This window comes from Euprymna scolopes, chromosome 41, assembly GCF_053919585.1.
Source record: "Euprymna scolopes isolate OS-2025 chromosome 41, ASM5391958v1, whole genome shotgun sequence".
Lineage (NCBI taxonomy): Eukaryota > Metazoa > Mollusca > Cephalopoda > Sepiida > Sepiolidae > Euprymna > Euprymna scolopes.
In genome coordinates, this window is record NC_136522.1 from 49,494,451 (window position 1) to 49,518,641 (window position 24,191).

The following is a 24,191-nucleotide window of genomic DNA, read 5'->3' on the forward strand; positions in this document are numbered from 1 at the left end:
GCTTTATTGTAGGCTGACCACCAAGATATAGTAGCATGGGTGAGGTGTGTCTATGGTCTCGCGCGAATGAAGAAGAGACCAATACTCTTTTCTGGATAATCGATTAAGAAAAAGAAATAGAAGAAAAAGTGAAAAACAAAATAGTTAAAAAGTTTGAAAAAAAAGAAAAGAAAAAGAAAAACTGCGGAACTTGTTTCGAAAATGATAAAGAAAAGAAAGAGATGAAACAGAGACGGATGGATGGGGGAGGGAGCGGTTATTTAATGCCGAATCCAATGATTTTGAAGAACAACTTTTTAATAGAATATATTTGTTTGTTTTTTTCAAGTCGGTTTCTATTCAACCCATAGTTGGGACCCTAACAGGTACTACTACTCTGGGTCAGAGTGGACCTGGGAGCAATGGCAATTAAAGGGTGCCCCCCTCCCAAAGCCCGCAAGCTGGGGGCCTCACCATCGGATATAGTTTAAGGTCATATCCAGGACTTGTCTAAATGGAGGAGGGGGAGGAGAGCATAAAATGCGAAAAACAAAATGTTATAAGAGGAGGGGAAGCGATGTAATTATAGAAGAAGAAGAAGAAGAAAAAAAAGAAGAAGAAGAAGATAGATAGATGGATAGATAGATAGATAGATAGATAGATAGATGAGACAGCTACGTTTAAAGGGAGGAGAGAAGGAGGGTATCAAAAAAGAAAAAAATATGAGAGAACGAAGAAGCGGGGCGATATCAGGCGAAATGTAATAATGAGAGAGAGAGAGAGAGAGAGAGAGAGAAGGGGGAGAGAGAGAGAGAAGGGGGAGAGAGCGAGAGAGGGAAAGTGGGGGGGTGATCAAGCTAGTTGACACAGAATATTCGTGCGAGGGTGACAGACACAAGCCGACAACCACAACAACAACAACAAAAACAACAAAAGCGTGGTATGCCTTGCTGTATACCTGTTCACACGTTCATGTGCGCACCTTGGGTGGACACAAATATTACGGGTACACGGGACAGTAAAAACATCGCTGGAAAATACCCGTAAAAAAACGGATTGAACACGGGGGGGAATTCTTTACTCCTAAAACGAACAAGAAAATCGTTTTTCTTTTTTTGTTTTTAAGCGCTTATAGAAGCTAAAAATGTTTTAAGCAAACGCGCTCTTTACAGAACCGACTATGCTGAGGAAAAAAGGGACTCTTTATTTGAAAGGACCTTTGACGAGGGAATCCAATCACGGTTCAGCTTAAAAGGTTCTTCTATAGAAAAAAAAAAAAAAAAAAAGAAAGGAAAAAAAAACGCGGAAAAGTTTTGTCAAAAAAAGAAAAACAAAAACAAAAAAACAAAACACACACACAAACAAAAACAAAACAAAGAACAAAACAAAATACAAAACGAAAATTCCGTTTTTTGGTTTATTTGTTTTAAGTACCGATGGATGTTCGTTCAAGCAACCAGGATATTCACACGCCTCTAGGTAAGTAAAATCCAAGGTGCTTATTTATAAATAATCCTATTCCCCCCCCCCCAAAAAAAAACACGTAAATTGATCAAGTATATATATTTCTTATAGAACATCACTTTTTTTTTACGATTTTTATCGATCTTAATAGTAAATTGTATCCATTACAAGACTGATTTTGATTTCGATAGTTTGAATTGAGTTGTCTTTCTCTTTATTCAAAATATGGCAGATCAAAACACTACCACATGCTTAGTAATAACATTTGATTTTCTTAGTTAAAAAAAGCAAAAGCAAACACACTACTTGATCAATGGACGTAATTTTTGGAATATGACATCTTCGTTCCTTGACAGGTACGTACATCATAATTTATTGTTTTGGACTTTTATGTATTTTTGTTTTGAAAATAAATTTAATTCGAAATCGAGGACGAAATTCCAATACAGGATTGAACGATAAATTTATCGCTCTAAAAAAAAAAAAACTACAGCTTTATTTTAAAACTTTTATTGAAAAAAAAAAAAAATTCAGGTAACTTGATTATGTAGTAGAGCTGACATCTATTCAATGTAGCCGCCTTCAGCCTCAATCACCGCCTCGATACGGGTCTGAAACTGGGAGCATGCCTTTTCCACAAGCGCCGGCGAGAGGTCGGCGAATACTCTGAGAATGGCGGCGATCAGACTGGCTTTGGTATTGTGGGAGGTTATGTTGGTGATGTTCTTGACGTATGATCAAACGAAGTAGTCAAGCGGGGGAGGAGGGGGCCAGTGAGAGAAACGTACAAAGTCGTAACACTCCTTCTGAAGCCAGCCTGGGTCTCTTTGGACTTGTGGGCCGACACCGAGCCCTACTGCCACACCTGCCAGCGGCCACTTTATTGCACCAGGGGATCACCACACTCTTCAGCACATCCAGGTACACTTTGGTGTTGGCTTTCAAACCGACTCTGTATGTGTGAGGTGGCATGATGAGGCCCTCACTTGAAACTACACCGTAGACCGTAATCTTAGCCGGAAGCTATTTTCATCAACCTGAGCACGTTCCTGTAATTCGTGGCAATTCATCGATGCATTTTGAGGGTGCTGGCAATGGTCCTGTTGTCATAACTTGAATCGGAAGAGAGCACGAATTGTATAGCGGCGGCATATACGATCTCACTCGTTGAACATTGTGTCACTTTAAGACATGATAGAAAGCTCCTATCGCTCTTGGGATTTGTACACAACTGGTCAACTAGTCTGCAACAATAAAAAGGAAACCGGTTTTCATCAAACGGAAATGGAATCATGCCGCCTTTCCTAGGGCGACAATGTTATCGTTTCACCCTGTATATTCATTTCAGTATTAACACGTTCCAACGCATTGGTTCTTTTATAGATCAGTGACTCTTTCGAGAAATATTCGTTTTTTTTTTTTTTTTTTTTTTTGGCAATTTATAAAGATCGTGATCATGGAAAAAACGCAAGAAAAATGTTTTCATTTTTCCTTTTGTACAAGGAAGGCATCACTTATCAAGGCCTGAAAGCCATTCACGGGTAAGAGCTAGTCAGTGACACAGCAACGCAGTGACCGTAAGTGGTGATAATTGGGTAGAATATCATAAAGGGGACGGCTCAACAAGAACTTGTTTACATTGGACTTGAAGACGACCATGTTGTAGTCAGCTGGTAAGCAAGACCGCAGTACAAAGTTTCAAAGGCGGACAGTTCTAGAGAAGAAACTTTGTTGATGGAATTTTGCGTTTAGATTTAGACACAAATAAAGAGTGTGGGCAATTGTCAAGTGGTTGTAGCAAGACGAGTGTTTATTGTGAATAGTTTTTAGGGGTAGGGTTGAACCATAGATTAAAGGTTAGTCGAGCACTTGCCACAAAACTAATGACAGAGCAAAGATAGACGCCTAATGTCTCTTCTGTGTGAACGCGGTTGCAGTAAAGAAAAGGACATTAACTACTAGATTTCGAAGCCGGTTGTGAATCCTGTCAAGCCAGGTGCTTCCAGCAACTTTTTTTTAAACAAAGGGGTTGCCACATATCAAAACCCAGAGGCCATTCGAGGATAAAGGTTAATGTGTGTATTGTTATCATTGGGACAGTAGCGTAGTACTCATTTGTGGTGAAAAATTTGGTATAATCAGATTATTTATGAGGATGGTTCAATAAGAACTTGTTCACTTGAAACTTTAAGACAACAATATTGTAGTAAGTTGGAAAGCAGACCACTGGAACATAGTTCTACAGACAGGTAGTTCTAAGAAAAAAAGCTTTGTTGATGGAATCCACGTTTAGGTTTAGGCATCGATAGAAAGTTGGATAATGTATTGATAGTGATTTTGGCTAGACGAGTACCTTTTTCGTGAAAGATTGGTGAGGGGGGACCATAGATTTGAGCTCAGTGGAACATTTATCATAAAAGTAACGATAGAGCAGAGACAGGCACGCAACGTCTCTTCTGTGGGGAAAAAGGTTGCAGAGAAGAGAAAAGTGCAGCACCTACTAGATTACGAAGATCCTGTGCTATCAACCAAGCTCCAGCCCCTGTCGCATCACTGCAATGATGCATCCGTGTGCTTATTTTATAAGTACTTTCATAAAATGTGCTCATACGAACCTGTAGCATCGGTGCACATGGACGTAAATTATCACAATTAAACCGACCAAACACTAAAATATCACTCCTCACTCTAGAGCAGGGTTTCACAAACTTCACGACACCATGAAGCCCCCGAGCGGGGCAAATGTTTTTCACGGAGCACTAAGAAGATAATTTCTAAAATAAATATGAAAAACATTGATTTCAAATTTTAAATTATATTTGTGCATTAGTTGTTCCTGGTCATGATTTTACTGTTTTCGTGTTTACAACCATTTTTTTTTTGCTAATTTTTTTTTTAATTAATTTTTTATTTACTTTTTCATTAACCATCCTGCAATTCTGAATCATATTTCTTTCCAGTAAAAAGGATAAATAATTAAATGTCTGCAGCCATTTAACTTTTCCATATAAAGAATTTGATCTTCCAAATTGTTTAATTTTGGATTTTTGATCGATTATCGAGTGCCCAAATCACTACACCAAGTCTGCTATTTTTTTCATTTTACCTTAGCAGTCTGAAATATGACAGATCTGTTATGTACGATTTCTTGGTGCATGACTCTTCTATATATTCAACGCAACTTTGATAAATACTAGGTATGACACTAATTTTCGAGACCCATAACAAAAAAAAAAAACAAGTAATACCTAATAAAATGAAATTAATTCGTCGTAATAATTGGAGCAGAATCAGATTTTAAGTCGCATATAAACATATTTATTTTACACTCCATAAAACCGATGAAATTTGATTTGAACATTGCAAAATGACAAAAAAATAACAAAACAATTACAATGGCAGAAAAATTTTCGGAAATACAAGAAAAACAGCCAAATTAAACATTAAAATTATATGCAAAAAGTTAGTACGAATATACATTTTACCTTGATAAAGTTTTGGTTCGATCATTAGTCAAATGAAATATAACAGTAAAACCCTACGTTTGGCTTAAAATATTATGAAAAAGACATATATAGATATGTATATCTAGAAAATATATCACGTTTAAGCAGACAAGATCTAAAACAATTAACTTCCGGTTCCTATGGACGGCCCTAAGTGACACATTTTAACTGCTTTCATGTTTATCAATTTTCAATATCATAATTTGTAGCTATAAAAAAGTAATAATTAAATTATTTCTATTAAATTACACTTTATTCTAGGAAATGTTACTTTTCGATTCCTAAAATTAAGCATTATTTAAATTTAGACTAAATCCTTAAATTAACTTTTTCAATTCCAACTTTTTGTATGGAATTATAAACTAAAAGTCACTTTTTTATTTAATAGATACAGAGTATAAAATCAATCGTGCGCAAAGAAAATTAATTAATTTTGAACTTATAATTGTTTCAGTTGCTTGGTTTAGAAATTATATTTTTGTTCCAACAATGAGGAAAAAAGTAATATCTGCTACACGACAATTTTTATTAGTGAGATACGAAGATGAACAAATTGGCCTTCCATAGAAAACAGTATTCACGTTTGATTTCTAAATATATCTTTTACTTGTTAATTGACGATAATATTGCATCAATCTTTTTAATTATTAACAGTAAAAATGTCTGTTTATTCATAATAAGTTTAAATCTTGCAGATTTGTTTTCGCAGTTTAGAAAAATTCAGTAATTAAAAAAAATAAGAATTTATTTTGGAAATATTTTGAAATTTCACAGACAAGCATTGCAGAATATTTTTTCTCGTAAAACTTAACTAATTTTAATATATCTGTCAACTTCTTTTTTTCCGATTGTGACCCAAAATTAAATATATTTTATTTCATCATTCAAGTATATTTTAATATGTAAAAAAATTAAGATGATAATCCTGCCCCCCCCCCAAAAAAAACATTTGATAAGACTGCTTTAGGATGGCAGCAATACTATAAGAATTTGATTCTGTATATTATTTTAATATTATTTAGTTAAGCTATTTTTTAAAAATAAGTCTATAAAAATTAACGAAACTGATCAAGTATTTTTTTTTGAGAAAATTTATACAAAACGCATTGTTTCCATTGTTTAAATCAAACTATGTCGAAATAACATAGGTTTCCATTTTTACCGGTTTTAGCTTTATGGTGAAATTTTTGAAAATTCACCATATTTGTCTAGAATAAAAAAAAATATGAGATTGTTTAATAATTTTTCTTCTTGAAAATACAGAAAAAAAATACGATGAATGAATTTTATTTTAAAAGTTTTTACTGTTATTATTTGCTATGGTGGTCGAAAATTCCACCTTTATTAAGGCGATACCTAATAAATACACATGTCAATCGAATAAATTTATAATTATACATAAAATTATCAGTTTTCAATATTAATCAGATATTTATTCTAATAAAAATACAAAATACCGTAAAATAAAACGAACATTTTGAAACTCATAAAAAAAAAAGCAACCATGAAAATAACTGAAATCTTAGGAAGATCTTAACCATTCCAGTAATTATGGGAACAATCAAACCCATGATAAAATAATTAAAAAAAACATAGCTGGAAATATACCCGATGAACCAAGTGCAAGAGAGGTAAATTTGCACATAAAAACACAGTAAGAATCTTAAAAGGATCTTTCGGTTTGGGAGAATGATATAGCGGGCCAATATCTGGCATCCGGTAGGATGTCCCATCCCAGCAAAAACAAAATATATTGAAAAAATATAAAGCAAATAAAATCTACATAATGCACGTCGACTTGTTCATAAAAAAGTCATCAATTAAATCGTTTATTAAAAGTTTGAATACATTATTATTTTCGTTAAGTATAGAAATTTAATAGTAATTTGGAATAAGTTAAACTGTCGAATCGAAAATAATTTTAACTTTAAAAGTTCTAGCAAAAGACAAACATATTAAAATATTTGGAAACTATTTAGGTCAGTATAATTGCATAGAGATTGAAACAATATTGATTTAATCGAATTAAGTATAGTTTTCAAACAAGTAATCTAATTAATAAAGCTATAACCAAATGAGGTCGTAGCAATTACATTCAAACTTTTAAACTACTATTAAATAGTTATTTGAGTAAAAAAATAGTATGCGGCATTATATATATGGAATTTAAAATAGAGGCGGAGAGATCTAGAGGCTCGGCGTTTCGCCCGTCTTATGTGGGCTTTCTCAAGAGGGATGGTCAGTGACTTCAATTTCTTGAGAAAGCCCGAATAAAACCGGCGAAAAGTTAAACCTCTAGGTCTCTTCGTCTCCATTTTAAATTTCATATCGTCGGATTTTATTCATTTTAATATTCTCTCATATATATATATATATATATATATATATATATATATATATATATATATATATGCGTTATGTATATATATATATATGTATATGTATATATGCGTTATGTATATATATATATATATATATGCGTTATGTATATATATATATATATATATATATGCGTTATGTATATATATATATGCGTTATGTATGTATATATATATATATATATACATATACATATACATATATATATATACATATACATATACATATATATATACATATATATATACATATACATATATATATATGCGTTATGTATATATATATATATATGTATATATATATGCGTTATGTATATATATATGCGTTATGTATATATATATGCGTTATGTATATATATATATATATATATATATATATATATATATATATATATATATATGCGTTATGTATTCGCATACCCACATATAATATGTAATAGAGATGAGTATCGGCTGAAGAGAGCTTGATATGGGTATCTAAAACGGTCCCCTATTATCAAGTTTGAAACCGACGGTACCGATGATTTATCTCTTTCTGTAAATAGAAATATAAATAATAGGCTCTTATTGTCTGGAATTTTTCTCATAATAGAGCACTCTGCTGGAATTCTTTTCTTCCTCAAAAATCACACTATATATATATATATATATATATATATATACAGTGGTGATCATATTTATTGGCACGGTAAAATAAAAGTTAAATTTTGTCTAATAAATTCTAAAAAAGGGATTAAATTAAAGAAAATAACAAAGTATATTATGTATTTTTAACTGGCCTTTCCGATGCAGCAATCGGATTTTAGAAAAAAATAAATAACAAAGGAACAACAAACATAATTGCAAAAAACCCTTGTTCAAAATTATTGGCACGATTTATTTAATAATCAATTGTATAGCCTTTGGCCTTGATTACCTTCCTCAGTCGCTTTTCATAGTTTACAACCAAGTTGTTGCACTCTTCAGTAGTAATTTTAGCCCACTCTTCCTGACAATAATCCTCCAATTGAATAAGATTCTTAGGCTTCCTTTGCATTACCCTCAATTTTAATGTTCTCCATAAATTTTCAATTGGATTAAGGTCTGGGCTTTGTGATGGCCACTCCAAAACATTAATATGATTGTCCTCAAGCCATTTCTTAGTCAGTTTAGCCGAATGCTTTGGGTCATTATCTTGCATGAACCACCAACGACGACCAAGTGAGAGCTCTTTAGCAGAGTCTTTCAGGTTTTCATCCAATATTTTAACATAATCTTCCTTTTTTATGCTACCTGTGACCTTAACAAGTCGCCCTGGTTCAGAGGCAGCAAAGGATCCCCAAAACATCAAACTGCCCCCACCGTGCTTCACTGTGGGTATGGTGTTCTTAGGCAGGAAAGCTTCGCCAGATTTTCTGTAAATATAAGACACTTTATTATGGCCAAATAACTCTATTTTCGTTTCGTCAGTCCATAGAACACGTTTCCAGAATGCAACATCTTTATCAATATGACGTTTTGCAAAGGCTAGCCTTGCTTTCAGGTGCATAGGCTTCAATAAGGGAGTCTTTCTCGGACGACATACTTTTAAACCAGCTCTCTTCAAAACTCTACCAACTGTATGTCGAGATACATTCACCCCAGAGGTGCTCTGTTCATCAACAATCTCCCCAACAGAGATCCTTGGGTTTTGTTTTACTTGTCGAACAATTTTCCGTTCATCTCTTGGGGAAAGAATCCTTTTTCTCCCTCTACCCTCTAAACTCATAACGTGGCTTTGCGATTTGAACTTGTTTATTATGGCTCTAACAGTGGATTTGGGAAGGTTTAGCTTCTTTGAAATCTTATCATAGCCCTCCCTATTGGTATGGCATGCTACAACAAGCTTCCTGACGTCTTCGCTGTCTTCCTTAGTTTTAACCATGGCGATTGAAAATTATAATTTAGTCACTTATAATAGTTTAAATAAATCGCTATCTAAAAATTATCTGAAAAAAATTATTCACTAAATTAGCGTTAAACACGCATAATATGGCTATAAAAAAGTTCAGAAAGCACGTAAACCGGAAATTGATTGATATTATACTGATACTAAAAGAACAACAAAGCCGTGCCAATAATTTTGAACAAGGGTTTTTTGCAATTATGTTTGTTGTTCCTTTGTTATTTATTTTTTTCTAAAATCCGATTGCTGCATCGGAAAGGCCAGATAAAAATACATAATATACTTTGTTATTTTCTTTAATTTAATCCCTTTTTTTAGAATTTATTAGACAAAATTTAACTTTTATTTTACCGTGCCAATAAATATGATCATCACTGTATATATATATATATATATATATATATATATATATATATATATATATATATATATATATATATATATATATATATATATATATATATATATATAGTGTGATTTTTGGGGAAGAAAAGAATTCCAGCAGAGTGCTCTATTATGAGAAATATATATATATATATCATTAATTTATTACCCACACAGCAGCAGCAGCAGCAGCAGCAGCAGCCGTATAACGCAAAGGTGAGAAGCCATAACTGTCATTTGGGTGGTCGGCTTTCGACCCTGGCTTATATATATATATTAGTGTTTGGGCAATTAATCGGATTCGGGATTGAGAATAAGAAAAATAGGAACATTTCGGGGTATTGGTATTGAAATCGGAATCAGAATCGGTATCAGTATCGGAATCGGTATTGGTAAATTGTTAGTCTAATTTCCCAGTTCAAAAACGATTTCTTAACAAACATTTTGAACTTAATTTTACATTTTGAACTTAATTTTACATTTTTGTTACTAAAGAAAAAACGATGAATATTTGTTTTTATGAAGCTATTATGTTAAAATCTATGTCACAATAACATAAAAACGATGTCAATTACTGTACTTCTGCAAAAAATATAAAAGTAAAAATAAGTAAATGTTGGCTTTTGCCAGGTTCTTAAGCATTGACAAACAAAAAACTTTAATAAATTAGTGTACTTTGAAATGTTACATACTTTTACGCTAGATACATTTTGACGTCAGTGTTTCGTTGATTTTCGAATCTCCTATCTGTTTAGTACTGCTTACTAGTCGTAAAAGCAGTTTCTCCATTTTTGGTTAAAAGGCCATTACCTCAAAACAAGCATTAAATAGTTCACAGTTATTAATATAATTGAAATGATGTTCTCAGTGAAGTTTATATTCTTTCCATCGATAAGATGCAAATACACGGATGCTAACAAAAAAATGTAAGTGCGTATTTAAAAAATATATATATTTGAAAGAGATTTAAAATATATTTTACTAAAATGTTTTCCTTATATTTCATTTCATATTTAAACTTATATTTCCATGTAAATATTAAAGTTTAGTAGATAATATTACTATATGAAAAACGTTATTGTTGTAGAAGTAGTCCGTGAAAATCTTCAGCAAATCCCCCAATACAAAAATGAGATTTTAGTTTTTTCAGGCGATTACGCGTGGACACCTTGAAAAAATTGTCGGGAAAAAAAGCATGAATTCTTGTAGAATTTAGAGTTTCACTTGTAAATTTAACGTAAAAGGAGACCGGAATTTCTGAGCTCTTTTCGTGTGTTAGGGCAGTTAATAAAATAATTTTGTTCAGATAGATTTTGTGTGTTGATTTATTTATTTATTTTTTTTTTGCGGATGAGGAATTAACTTTTTATGAGGTCGAGTTTAGTGTTTTGATCATTCCAGTCAGACTTGGAGTTAGTGGTAAAAAATGAAATTTATATCGGAAACTTATCACCCAGTCCAAATTTTAAAATAATTCTTTTCGTTGTTTTCTTTTCAAGATTTTTAGAGTGTTTCGTCACACATAATCGCTTAAAAAAGTAGAATCTATGGAAATGATTTAGTTAAGTGTGTTATTAATTATGTATTATTCTATTTACTTATCTTCTCAGTGAGGCAGATTTAGACACAAGGTTGATTTATAATGTACAGAATCCAGCTCTACAAGAAGGGACAGTTTAAACTGGGATAATTAAAAAAAAAAATCCTCAGTCTAGTAGGATTTCTTTTTAAATGACCAAGGACAGAAAAAATAAAGTGTAGTATCAGAACTGGTACTACACTTTGAATTTTTTATTTGCTAAAAAATATAACATAGAACAAAGTCATCGAAAGTGTGGGAAATTGGGGATCGTTGGTCATGCTACATATTACACTGTTACATTTTTTTTATAAATCTGCTTAGCTACAATCATTTGACTCGCCAAAATACCACATTTACTCCTATTCAAAATAGTGACAATATGTTTGATATATATATATATATATGTGTGCGTGTGTGTATGTGTGTGTATATATATATATGTATTTATGTATGTATATATATATATATATATATATATATATATATATATATAATATGCGGAATTTTCTCGAGAGCTCTTTCGGCTATCATCTCTTCAGGAGAAAAATCGACAGCAAGAGCAAGGGAAAACAATATTATTGGCGAAATTAAAGAGCCTAATGTGAATTCGGATGTGTCAAGACTTAAGAAAAGAAAAAAAAAGAAAAAACGATTAAACGAAAGATTGTAATCTGTAGATACGGTATTTAAAAGCGACTAAAAATTGGCACAGCGTTGGAGAAAAAAAGAAAAAAAAAAACGAGGGAAAATTGTATCAAAGTTCTTCAAAGAGAAATAATGCTTTTGTTGTCTCCTTTTGCCGCCATAAAGGGTTTCGAACCGCAATAGAGACTCCAGAAACTTTTAATGGTTTTTGGAGTCTGCTTTGTGTAATACATATATTGCCCGGTGATAGCAAGACCCCTTTCCCCACGTAAAAAAATTAAAGTACCGTTATTGTTGTTGTTGTTGTTGTAGCCAAACCACCAATCTCCTCATGTTAAGAACGTCTTTTTGTTAAGAACGGCTTTCTAAATAAGCACCACATTTTGTATGTAAGAGTGTGAGTGTCAAAAAATTGCCTGAAATGTAACTTTGATAATCGCTGTCAGGATTCCCACGCGTAAATACTATGAACGAACAAAAACAATTTGGTGGTTGTCGTGTCAATCGGCATATGCATACTAATTTAGCGGGCAGGGTATACTTAAAGGTGTGGTTCATGGTATGGTATTTATGTTGGCACGACTGGACTTAACCTGGCAAAATACTCTCGAACTCTCTATCATTTATAACGAAATACATTCCTGTAGTCACCTGTACGTTACCGTGTAAACATGTAAACGGTATTGAAACAAAGAAACCCTATAAATAAGACGTTTTCTTTTAATAATAAACAATTATTATTCACTTTAAACAAAATATACAGAATTTTATTTATATTATAAACAATATAAACAGGACACTTTATAGTTTGAAACAATGTAAAATTTTAAAGTTTAATTTTAAAGACCAGGAACAGATTTTCTTTATTTTTGAAAGAAATATTGTTTACAGACATTTTTTTAATATATATACCTATAAGGGAATAAAATTGTAGGGAATATATATATATATATATATATATATATATATATATATATATATATATATATATATACTAGCGGGGGTACCCGGCGTTGCCCGAGTGTTTTTTTCCGGGACGGGGGGGGAGTTTAAAAAAATGTTATGGTAGGTAAGTAGGGAGGATCAAACCCGGAGTCATGAGTTAAAGTAGGAAAATAAAGTGTGAAAAAAAAAAACAAAACAAAACATCTGCAACGTTAACAGTTCGGCCACCAAGAAAAGTCCATTCCAGTTGTCTAGGAAAAAAAAAAAAAAACGACTACGGTAGGTCGGCGCGAACGTGAAAATATAAGGTGAATTGTCCAGCACGCTAACCACTACGCCACAGAGCACTGCAGCTTAGTTTAGTGATTTTAAATAACTTCACATGAAAGAACTACGAAGCCAAACCGGTGTTCTCTTCTCAACTGTTCCTTGTGAACGATCCCCAAACGGTGTTAAGTGGTGGCAGGGGGAGGAGGAATTTATTAGAGAGAAAATATTTTACCACTTCCATTGATCTTAACCGATTTTGGCCGTGAGAAAAAGTATAGAAATCTAAGATTATCGATTTTGTGATTCCCGTTTTCAAGTACTGTTGTACCACTTGTCTGTGCGTTCGAAATGCAGTTGTTTGCATAATTCCCAGTGTACTGATCTTCCCACTTGGTCGTGTCAGTTCTTGTATTCCTTTTGGGCCAGTTTGCTGCATCATTTACTATATGGTTTATCGTTTCCTCTCTTTGTCAACAGAGTCTGCATTTACTGTTTTCTCGTGTTTTATCGGTCTTTGCTTTGATGTGGTTGGTTCTCATCGAGTTATTATTATTCTTATTATTATTATTATTATTATTATTATTATTATTATTATTTCTATTCTTATTACTATTAATATTACTATTATTATTACTATTATTATTTTTATCATAACTATTATCATTACTCCTATCTTTAATGTTATTATTATTACTATTATTATTATTACTATTATTAATGTTACTATTATTATTGCTATTATTACTTTTACTATGATTACTATTACTATTACTATTATTATTTTTATTATTATTACTATTACTGTTATTATTATTACTGTTATTATTACTATTATTTTTACTCTTATCTTTATTATTATTACCTATTTTAAACTTTATATTACTATTATTATTACTATTATTACTATTACTGTTATTATTATTACTATTATTATTACTATTGATTTTTACTCTTATCTTTATTATTATTATTATTATTATTATTATTATTATTATTATTATTTGTACTCACTAAGTGCTGCCACGTAAGCCATATTAAAATATTTCTCTCCATCAGCTACTTATAGGTTTCCTGAAGTCTGAATGACAACAAGTCTCCCCAAATATGCAGTACTCTCCACTTATTTCGAAAACTTTTGCAAATCAATTTGCCTTATCGTAACAGCGGGTTTTCTTTGATTTTTCTCTCATTGGCCTTCACTAAAATTGTGACAACAAGCATCCACAAGATACCAGTCCTCTTTGCAGTGATGGTTTAATTAGTGCTTTTTTCTCTTGGCCTTTCCATCCATATTGACCGTTCACGACTAATTGGTGTGATGTCTGTCTATGTCAACACTACAATTTTTTTGCTGAGGGATGTAGTTAATTTACAATTTTGCAGTTTCAGTTTTCTTCGTTTCATGTGAGATTCTGCTATTCTTTTTGTTTTTCCCATATTATTTCCATATTTTCCATATTTTCATATTATTCCATATTAATTTCCATATTAATTTTCATATTTTCCATATTAATTTCCATATTATCCATATTGATTTTCATATGGCCGGTTAGTGTTTTATACGAGTACGTTTTCCTTAAAATTTCAGCTGTTTCTAATGTCACGTGTATTAGTTAATAAATCCATCTTTTTCTTGATTCCGATTTCTCTTTTTATCCATATTCTTTGAGACGGTTCTTAGTGCTCCTAAAGTTATTGGTATTATTAATTTCCTTCATGTTTCATTTTCCCTTCAGTTCTCTGGCAATTTCCGCATATTTCTTTTATTTTCTGTCTCTTTGATCTTAACCCAGTGAACTGCTAGGACGGCAAAATCTAAACTTTGTCAGTTCTATCTTGTTAATCATTATGACGAGCTTGTTTGAATGAGTTTATTTATTTATACTTCAATGTGTACAAGGATTTTGTCGTTAATTGTTTTCTAGTACTGTCTTCGGTTTGTGTTTGTACCAGTTGTGTGCACGCTCAAAGTGAAATCATTTACAGGGCTCCCAGTATGCCTCCCTATGCAGTTGTAGCTGTCCTCATATTCCTTTTGAGTTAGTGTGCTGCAGTCACTATTATGTGGTTTACAGTTTCATGGCTTTGTCCACAGAGTCTATATTCATCGTTTTTCTGTGTTTTATCTATTTTAGCCTTAATACGGTTGTTAGAATCGTGTTTTCCTTGCAGACTATTATTATTATTATTAATAATAATAATAATAATAATAATAATAATAATAATAATAATAATAATAATAATACAACGAACAACAATAATGAAAAAGGTTGAAATATTAAGGAAAACCCTTGGATGGAGATTAATAAACAGGGGCAACAGCGTGGGCCAGACAAACTGCTGCAGACGCAAAACATGCAGTGCTACATAGACTAAGATCCCTAAAGCCACATATCTGTAGCTTCTTGAATCCCACCCTCATCATCACATCACTGTTCCCCCCTAGCCCCCCCCCCAAAGAATGAAACCGAGTAACTAAGTAGAGTCAAGAAGGAAGGGTGGACCGAGGAGTGGGCACTGACCAGACCTCTGATGTATAAGGCGGAGAGAACTGGGACCTTGGGGAGGCTTATTGCCACTCAAATTCTAGTGAAGACCAATGGCCGCTGCCAACGAGAAATGAATCGCAAGCAGCTGTTTCGATAATGCAAATGTATTTGCAAATGTTATCGAAAGAGGTGGAGAGTACTGGAAATCTGGGGAGACTTGTTGTCACTCAGCTTCTAGGGAACAGCACAGGCTGTATTCAATGAGATCTTTGATGACCTGTGTGAAAGTTCCTTGTGAGCCAAAAATAATAATAATTAAAAAAAATGGTAACGAATGTAAATGTTTTTAATCTCCATCCACTTCTTTATAGATTGAGCCTAACTTTTTCAAATTTTACACAAATGTAATTTATATGTGTTGTAGTGTTCTTAGACAGGCTTTGTACAGGAAGTCATCCGTAAAGTATATCGAAAATTTTACAAATAGTTTTTTTCTTCTCTTATAAATTAAAAAAAAAATCTTAGGGGACTATTTTACGTTACACCAGCCAAGGGAAATAATAAAATCCCTGCAAATCATTTTCGAAAATCAAAAAAATTCGATCTTAAAAAAAAAAAGAAGAATTTACAGGGGAATATTTTACGTTACACTGACAAAAGGAGATAACAGAATCGTATCAAATCATTTCTTCTTAAAAAAACAGATATTTTGTTATCTTGGGATATATCTCAGTGGTAGCTACAGATCGAGTGCTCCCTTGTTCAATCCTGGGTGTACCTCACCATTTTATTTTATTTTTTTTCTTATTAATGAGTTCAAATTACGTTAAAAAATTACCATTTAAAACCGCCGCAAATCATTTCTTCATTTGCACATTTTAAAACTAAACACGAATCAGAAATGACTTTCCAGGGAATTCATCGCCGAGCCCAAATATCAGCTGACATGATATTGTAAACAAACACAGACGGAATTTGATGAACGACGTTATCATTATTATTATTTTATTTTTTAATTTTTTTTGGGCGAATTAATCTACCAGGCAAATTATTCCTCGTAATCTATAATAATCAATAGAGGATTGATTTTATAATGATACACACGCAATTTGCATAAATTAAAATATCGTGTTTAAGCGTACTGTACGACCGGACAACGGCAGACATTCAGCTAGTATTATATGCTATTATAATGTTTTTTGATTGACGTAAGATTCAAACAGTGGACGTGCCAGATACCGACGTGCTCTCTGTTATTATTGGTTAATTGACACTTTATTAAAAATTGAATGTTTGAAACAGCTCAGCAGCCACAACGCACACTGCTACCATCGCTTCCACTCTTGGCCTTTTGGTCAAGATCAAAGTGTAGTATCTGTTCCGACAGATACTGCAAGCTATGACTAGCAAAGACCAGATGTGGGGGCAACCCCACATGCCTGACCTTTAACCAGCTCCCATTTCCCACCTCTCGGGAGCTGGTCCCCTTTTCCCTTCCCCCTCCCTTCACTCCTCACATTAAAAATTGGCCTTGTGCCTAATTTGCTCGGTGGGGGAGCAAATAAATACCATCTGTTCCGACAGATACTGCTAGCAAAGACTATATGTGGGGGCGACCCCACATATAAGACCTTGGTCAATGTGGGGGCAACCCTTCATACCAATTGTCACTATCCAGCTCCCCTACTCCCCGGGGAGCTGGTCCCCATTTCCCCTTCACTTCTCACATTAAAAATCGGCCTTGTGCCTAATTTGCTCGGTGGGGGAGCAAATAAATACCATCTGTTCCGACAGATACTGCAAAGCTATGACTAGCACAGACCAGCTATTATGACTAGCAAAAACCATATGTGGGGGTAACCCCACATATCTGACCTTGGTCACTGAAGGGGCAACCCTTCATACCAACAGTTTCTAATCCAGCTCCCACTTCCCACCTCTCGGGAGCTGGATCCCCTCTTTTCCTCCCCCTTCCCCCTGTCTCCACATTAAAAAACGGCCTCCTGCCTAATTTGCTCAGTGGGGAAGCAAATAAATACAAAGTGTAGTATCTGTTCTTCAGATGCTGCACTTCCATTTCTTGTTCTCTTTCGGTGGGGGATCAGTAAAAAAAAAAACGACCCTGGTGTCTAACTCTGTCATAAGTAAGTAGGTAGCATCACCCCCACTCTTTTTTTTTTTTTTTTAGTTTGCCCGTTCTATATCCTCCATTGAAAAGAGTCTATGTCCTGTGATGACATTTTCTAAGTGAAGAACTTGTAATTCATTCATACTTTCTATCATTTCCTAATAGACTTCTCTTCTCAGCTTGAGTTTTTTTTTCATATAGCCGATGTAACACCCGTATTTTCATTCAGCCAGTGTAACACCCGTATTTCTTCATGTATATCTTGTCTATTTTTTACACCTTCCTGTCGAACTCGGGAATCGGTTTTTAATTTCGAACGGAACTCTATATTTAATCCTCTGGGTAGTATGTTCTCGTTCCGTCAACCATGATCGGTTAGAAGTTTTAAGTAATTCGTAATTGCATTTTTAAGATAGAACCTTCGACCTCCAGAAACGTGTAGATTAAAACTGAATTTTACTTAGTACTTTATTTGTCAAGATGCGGACTGGCAAGAATGATCTATCACCTCCATTCCTATAAACGATGTCGAAGAATCTGAATAATACAAATTATTATAAGCTCACAAAAGGCTTTCACACAGGTCATCAAATATCTCATTGAATACAGCCTGTGGTGTTCCCTGGAAGCTGAGTGACAACAACTCTCCCCAGATTTTCAGGTAGTCTCCATCTATTTAAATAACATTTGCAAATAAATTAGCATTATCGCAACAGCTGCTTGCCATTTTTAAACAATTGTTTCTTTTATGCTTTACTCATATCTCTTAAAAATATTTCCCTTAATCGACAATATAAAAACTTGTTTATTTATTCACAAAAATTTTTAGCGATGAAAAAATTAAAATCAATTGCTTTTTGTCGCTTGTGACATAAGAATCATATATTGCTCGAATGATGTGCCTCATATCACACAAGCAAAGAATCAGCATGAGCCAATTTTCGTGAATTGTGGTGACTTTTTCGTCCATTAATTTGTCGTGCATGAATAGTAATACTCGCATGAAAGCCTTACAAACTGTTATATACCAATTAAGAGATAGAACCTCTTATAGAAATGTTTGAACGAAGCTAAGCTAATATGCGTCCATTAAAATCATCTTATTCATTCGATAAAAATTCTACGATGAGACAGACTGTCCGACTAACAAAAGCTCTGATGAAAATGAGCGGTCGCAACTTGCGATTTTCCCGCGGTAGCCTATTCCTTTTCAAGAATTTCAATTCAAAGAAATATTTTCTTCAAAACCTTTAAAAATGTCCTTAAAACATTTGAGTTATTACTTAACATTGCTTGTACTTTGAAGTGCTTTTAAAGCACTTTACATGTACGTGAAATAACTTTATTAACCGCAACATATAATGCTTTAGTCACTATACTGTCCCCCGGGTGTTGGTATTTCGTGGAGATATGTGCAAACCTTCGACGGTTATCACAAACTTTTACCAACGCTGAAGACTCTAAGACACAGTATATTTTGGACACAGGTTTATTGGTCATTAATAAGAGTAAAACTGAAAAGGGGGAAAAAACGTTGTTTCAGAAACAACAGGTGAACATTAAAATTGTAACGGAGCTGCTGACGCTGGTAGCAGCAGCGGCCGCTTAAAGATATGCACACGACCAAGCCAGCTGTGCGAAGTGACGTCACAATAGAGACAAAAGAACACGTGATTTTCGAAAAAGCAGTGTTCAGAGAAGTGGTATCCGAGGCGTGACGAGAGAAGCATGTGTTCCAGACATTGCCGGTGTTCGAGACGTCAAAGCAGGGATCAAAAGTTAGACGCGACCGGAAAATGCGAAATAAACGGTTACAATATTTAGAAAAAAAAATGCTTGTTAGAAACACCATGTATAAAGCCTTTTGTTAAAGAAATGCATGTCGAGGTGTTTCCTTTCTTCTGCTTCCTTGCGACGGAGTCTACACAGTATTAGGTCCGTTAAAATGTAACGACACCATTAAAAATCATAATAAATCGCTCGACTAGCTACAACCACTATCAACAATCTCTTTCACTATCTGTCAGTGCATAAATCTAAACACAGATTTCATGAAGAAAACTTTTTTCCCAGAACTGTCCGCCCGTGAAAGAACTGTTTCTCCGGCCTGCTTACCGGCCAACTACAATATCGTAGTTTTCAAGTCCAATATGAACAAATTATTGTGCCATTCCCTTAAATAATGAATTTCTATCCAACTTACAACATTAACAATGATAACACTAGCAGTTTATATTCATTAACTCTTATGTTAGAGTCGCCTTCGGGCCTTGATAAGTGGCGACTCTCATGTAAAAATAATGTTTAAACAATAATAATATGCATAAAGTGAACAACACAATAGTTAAAAATATCGCTTATGAAACTTAGCATAAACTTTTCACCGAGTCGATGCACAGGAATACATAAACATATAAACAATCAATGTTTTGCTTTTCGTGCCTGAAAATTGATTACTTTTGAAGATTAAGTAGATTTTATTTACACGTCAATACGTCAAGACGTGGGGTGCAGTTCACTTATCAGTTTAAAAAAATGTTATTTATTTTTGTTTTGTTTGTATACTTGTTACAGAAAACAGATTACGTGTTATCGAGAACGAGGCTATCTCTTTCAAAACGAGGCTATCTTTTTCAAAATGATGCAAATTAATAGGAAGTGAAATCACTAACACGTACTTTAATCGTCCCAGGAACACACCCTGAAGACACAACATACACTTCTGAATGAAATCATTGTAACGCTTTTATTAATGCCCATGTCTAGTTCATCGCTAGACAGATATGACGTCATACGATTAGTACTAAATTTTTTTTTTTGATTGGCCAATAGATTTTGTCGTTTTGCTTTCCAACATAACACTTTTGAGTTATTTAATTTCAAATCTAGTCATTGTAGAAAAAAAAAAGTTTTTATGCTTCAAAGTTTTTATATATTCAAAGATTTATTAATTCTACTGGTTTGATTGTTTTTTTTTTTACAGCATGTCAACCGTTTTCGGGTTATTTAATGCCGAATCCTATAATTTCGGAAAAAAGATATTCAAGATGTTTATATCTTCAAATATTTATTTATAGTGTTTGGTTTGGTTATTTTGTAATGGGAAATTTTTTTGTTTTTTTTGTTTTTGACTTTGGAAAACATGATTTTTTTTCATGGTTTTTGCAAAGGGAAGGTAAAAAAGCAACGACATAACTGCTTGGGGCATTTATGGTCAAGAAGCCAGTATCTTTTGACAGCCTGATCTGTTAGCACCAGCGATTGGCTAATAGAAAAATCAAGAATAATATAAATTTAAACGTTATAAAATATATAATTTGGACATATACATGTATCTATATACGTACAATCATGTAAAGAAAAACATACTAATACAGCCATACCAACATACACAATAATATATAAATACACATATTTACGCACACATGTGCTAAGTAGAGTCAAGAAGGAAGGATGGACCGAGGAGTGCGCACTGACCAGACCTCTGTATTTATGCAATAAGAATATTTAACATGAGAATAATGTGTGTATTTATGCATTAAGAGTATACATATACAAACAGACACACACACATATACATGTATGGATAAACATATCTTTATAAAAGACTTTTATTTATTACTAGCGAGGGGTATCCGGCGTTGCCCGGGTGTTTGGAGGTGTGGTTTTGGGTAAATCAGAACTCCGGGAGGGGGGGGGGGTAAAATAAAATAAAAATGTTTTGGTAGGTAAGTATGAGGATCGAACCCGAACCGTTGAGGCAAAGTTGGAAATTAAAGTGTGAAAAAAAAAAAAAAGGAGTGCGATGTTAACCATTGGGCCACCGCAAGATGCTGACGGCAACACGTTTTAATTTAATTAGTTACTTTAATTAGCAGGTGCACGTTTTAATGACTTAATGAGGTCAACTTTTGACTGCGGGGTAGCATTTCATTTAGTGCGGGAACGCTTCCCCCCCCCCATGGTGCTTTCGGACATTTCCGGCGATCGAGACCGGAAAAATACCTAGACAATTAGTGTCGCTTTTACTATAGGAAAAGGCCTAACCCACATGCGGCGAGTGAAAACTGCTGAATATTTATCTTCCTAAAATCGAGCAAATTAAATAGACAGGCGAGCTCCGTTGTTAACTCTGAGATATTACGATTTACATGTGATATAAAAAGTTTTTAAAAGTTGTGAACCGACTGACCGCTTCTCTGAAAGAAGCCTTTTGTAGACATACAGAAAAAGCGAACACACATACACACATACATTTTCGCTTTTATATATATATAGATTTTAAAAAATAGTAATCTACGTACACGCGTGTTTTGGGGCCCTACCGATCATCAGCGTAGCTTGACCGTTGTTAGGACTCGAACCAAGGACCAGCGTCTTAATCCATGACGCTATGATGATATAGACAAGTTACTGCTTCGTTTTTGTCGTTCATCGATTTACGTAGTTTTGTTGTTGAGTTTTTAAACAATATTAAGTGTACTGCCTCCACCTTGGAGATCCGGTGTTTTCTTAGAAAATCGCCCTCTTTCTATTTGGACGTATTTATTTAATAATATTTTCGTATAGAACTCACCCTCCCTTTCCATAGCAAACAATCCACACGTACAGCATGCAATGAAGCCCGCAAAAATATCTTCTTCTTCTTTTTCGTCTTCTTCTATCGTGGCATCATGCTGTAGATGAAATCATGGTTAGTGTTCTTCATAGGCTTTGGTCCATGTTTGGTACGAGAAAAAATGTGTACACAATTATACATGCATAAAATAATATTTTGCTTTTTTTTAATTGAGCACTATCGGATACCTCGTTCAAGTTCAATGGGTTTTACTTTTGGATATTTTAAACTTGGAATATATATATATATATATATATATATTCCAAGTTTAAAATATATAGGGTGTCCACAAAGTCTGGCTACATTATGTATACATTATATATATATATATATATATATATACATATATATATGTATATATATACATATATATATGTATATATACATATATATACACATACACACATACATGTGTGTGTATACACACACACACACACACACACATATATATATATATATATATATATATATATATATATATATATATATATACAGGGTGCTTCCACAAAGTCTGGCTACATAATGTAGCCAGACACCCTGTATATATATATATATATATATATATATATATATATATATATATATATATTAGTGTACACGCAATAACCCTTATCCCCGAGTGGCTTTCGGGCCTTGATAAGTGGTGACCTCCATGTAAAAAAATGTGTGTGTGTCAGCGTCATGTGTGTGTATATATATATATATATATATATATATATATATATATATATATATATATATATATATGCGTGTGTGTGTATATATGTGTGTGAATATAAATATGTATATTAATGTATATATATAAGTGATGGAATGATTCTAAATTTTTTTCTCGATTCCGATACAATTACAGATTCTAATCTAAATTCCCAATTCCGATACAAGCACCGATTCAGATTCTTTTAAAAATCCCTTGACTTTTCATTAAAAATTCGATGTTTTTAATAAATGTTCACATGACTGTACTCTTCTCACCCCGTGTCATGTCAGCGTATATTTAGCAAAATGTAAAAATGCATCAGTTTGAATCGAAACCGAAACAAAACTTATGATGTATATATATATATATATATATATATATATATATATATATATATATATATGTATATGTATATGTCGGTAAGTTAAACTTATGATGTGTATATATATATATATATATATATATATATATATATATATATATATACATATATATATATATATATATATATATATGTATATATATATATATATATATATATATATGTATATATCGGTAAGTTTAAACACAAACATATTTTATTACTGTTGCGCGTGCGCAAATTCATTCATAGCTTGAATTTCTTTAATTTTAACTCTTTTTTTTCATCTATCTGTCAATAGCTCAAACGTTAGGAAATGAGCTGGAGCCCTAATTGTTTTAGTTTCGATTCTAGCTGATGCAACCCAAGTTATTTAAATAAAAACTTTTGAAACCAGTAATATATATATATATATATATATATATATATATATATATATATATATATATATATATATATATATATATATATACTAGCATGGGTGCCCGGCGTTGCCCGGGTATTTGGAGGTGTATGTTGAGCAAAAAAAAAAAAAAAAAAAGCGGTCAATTTTATAAACTTTGACCCCTATTATGCCCCCTTAAAATTTATTGTTTTGGGTTAAAACAAGTTATTAAGTTAGATCCATGTCCAAGGACTCTATATCTAAAATTTCAAGTGTGTAGACACAATATTGTCGGAGGAGTTTGGTAGAGTTCTCAAAAGTCAACTCGTTTAACTTTGACCGCTTAATCGCCAAATTTCTGGCAGAAATTCGATCACATAGATTTTCCCAAATCTCAGTACCCTGTATATCAAATTTCGAGTCTGTCGACTAA

The 24,191-nt window shown here is 33.0% G+C and overlaps 1 protein-coding gene across 2 annotated transcripts in view; it reads left to right on the forward strand.

Moving 5' to 3' along the window:
* The first annotated feature begins 838 nt into the window (after positions 1-838).
* Positions 839-24,191, forward strand: part of LOC145266520 (myelin regulatory factor-like protein) — a 220,868-nt gene continuing 197,515 nt past the window's right edge. Inside the window, exon 1 of one of the 2 annotated variants that reach the window (XM_080122274.1) lies at positions 839-1,458. In XM_080122274.1, coding sequence (XP_079978400.1) covers positions 1,416-1,458 — 43 coding nt within the window. In that variant the 5' untranslated portion in view covers positions 839-1,415. The remainder of the gene's footprint in view (positions 1,459-24,191) is intronic. The other variant, XM_080122273.1, reaches the window with a different exon arrangement.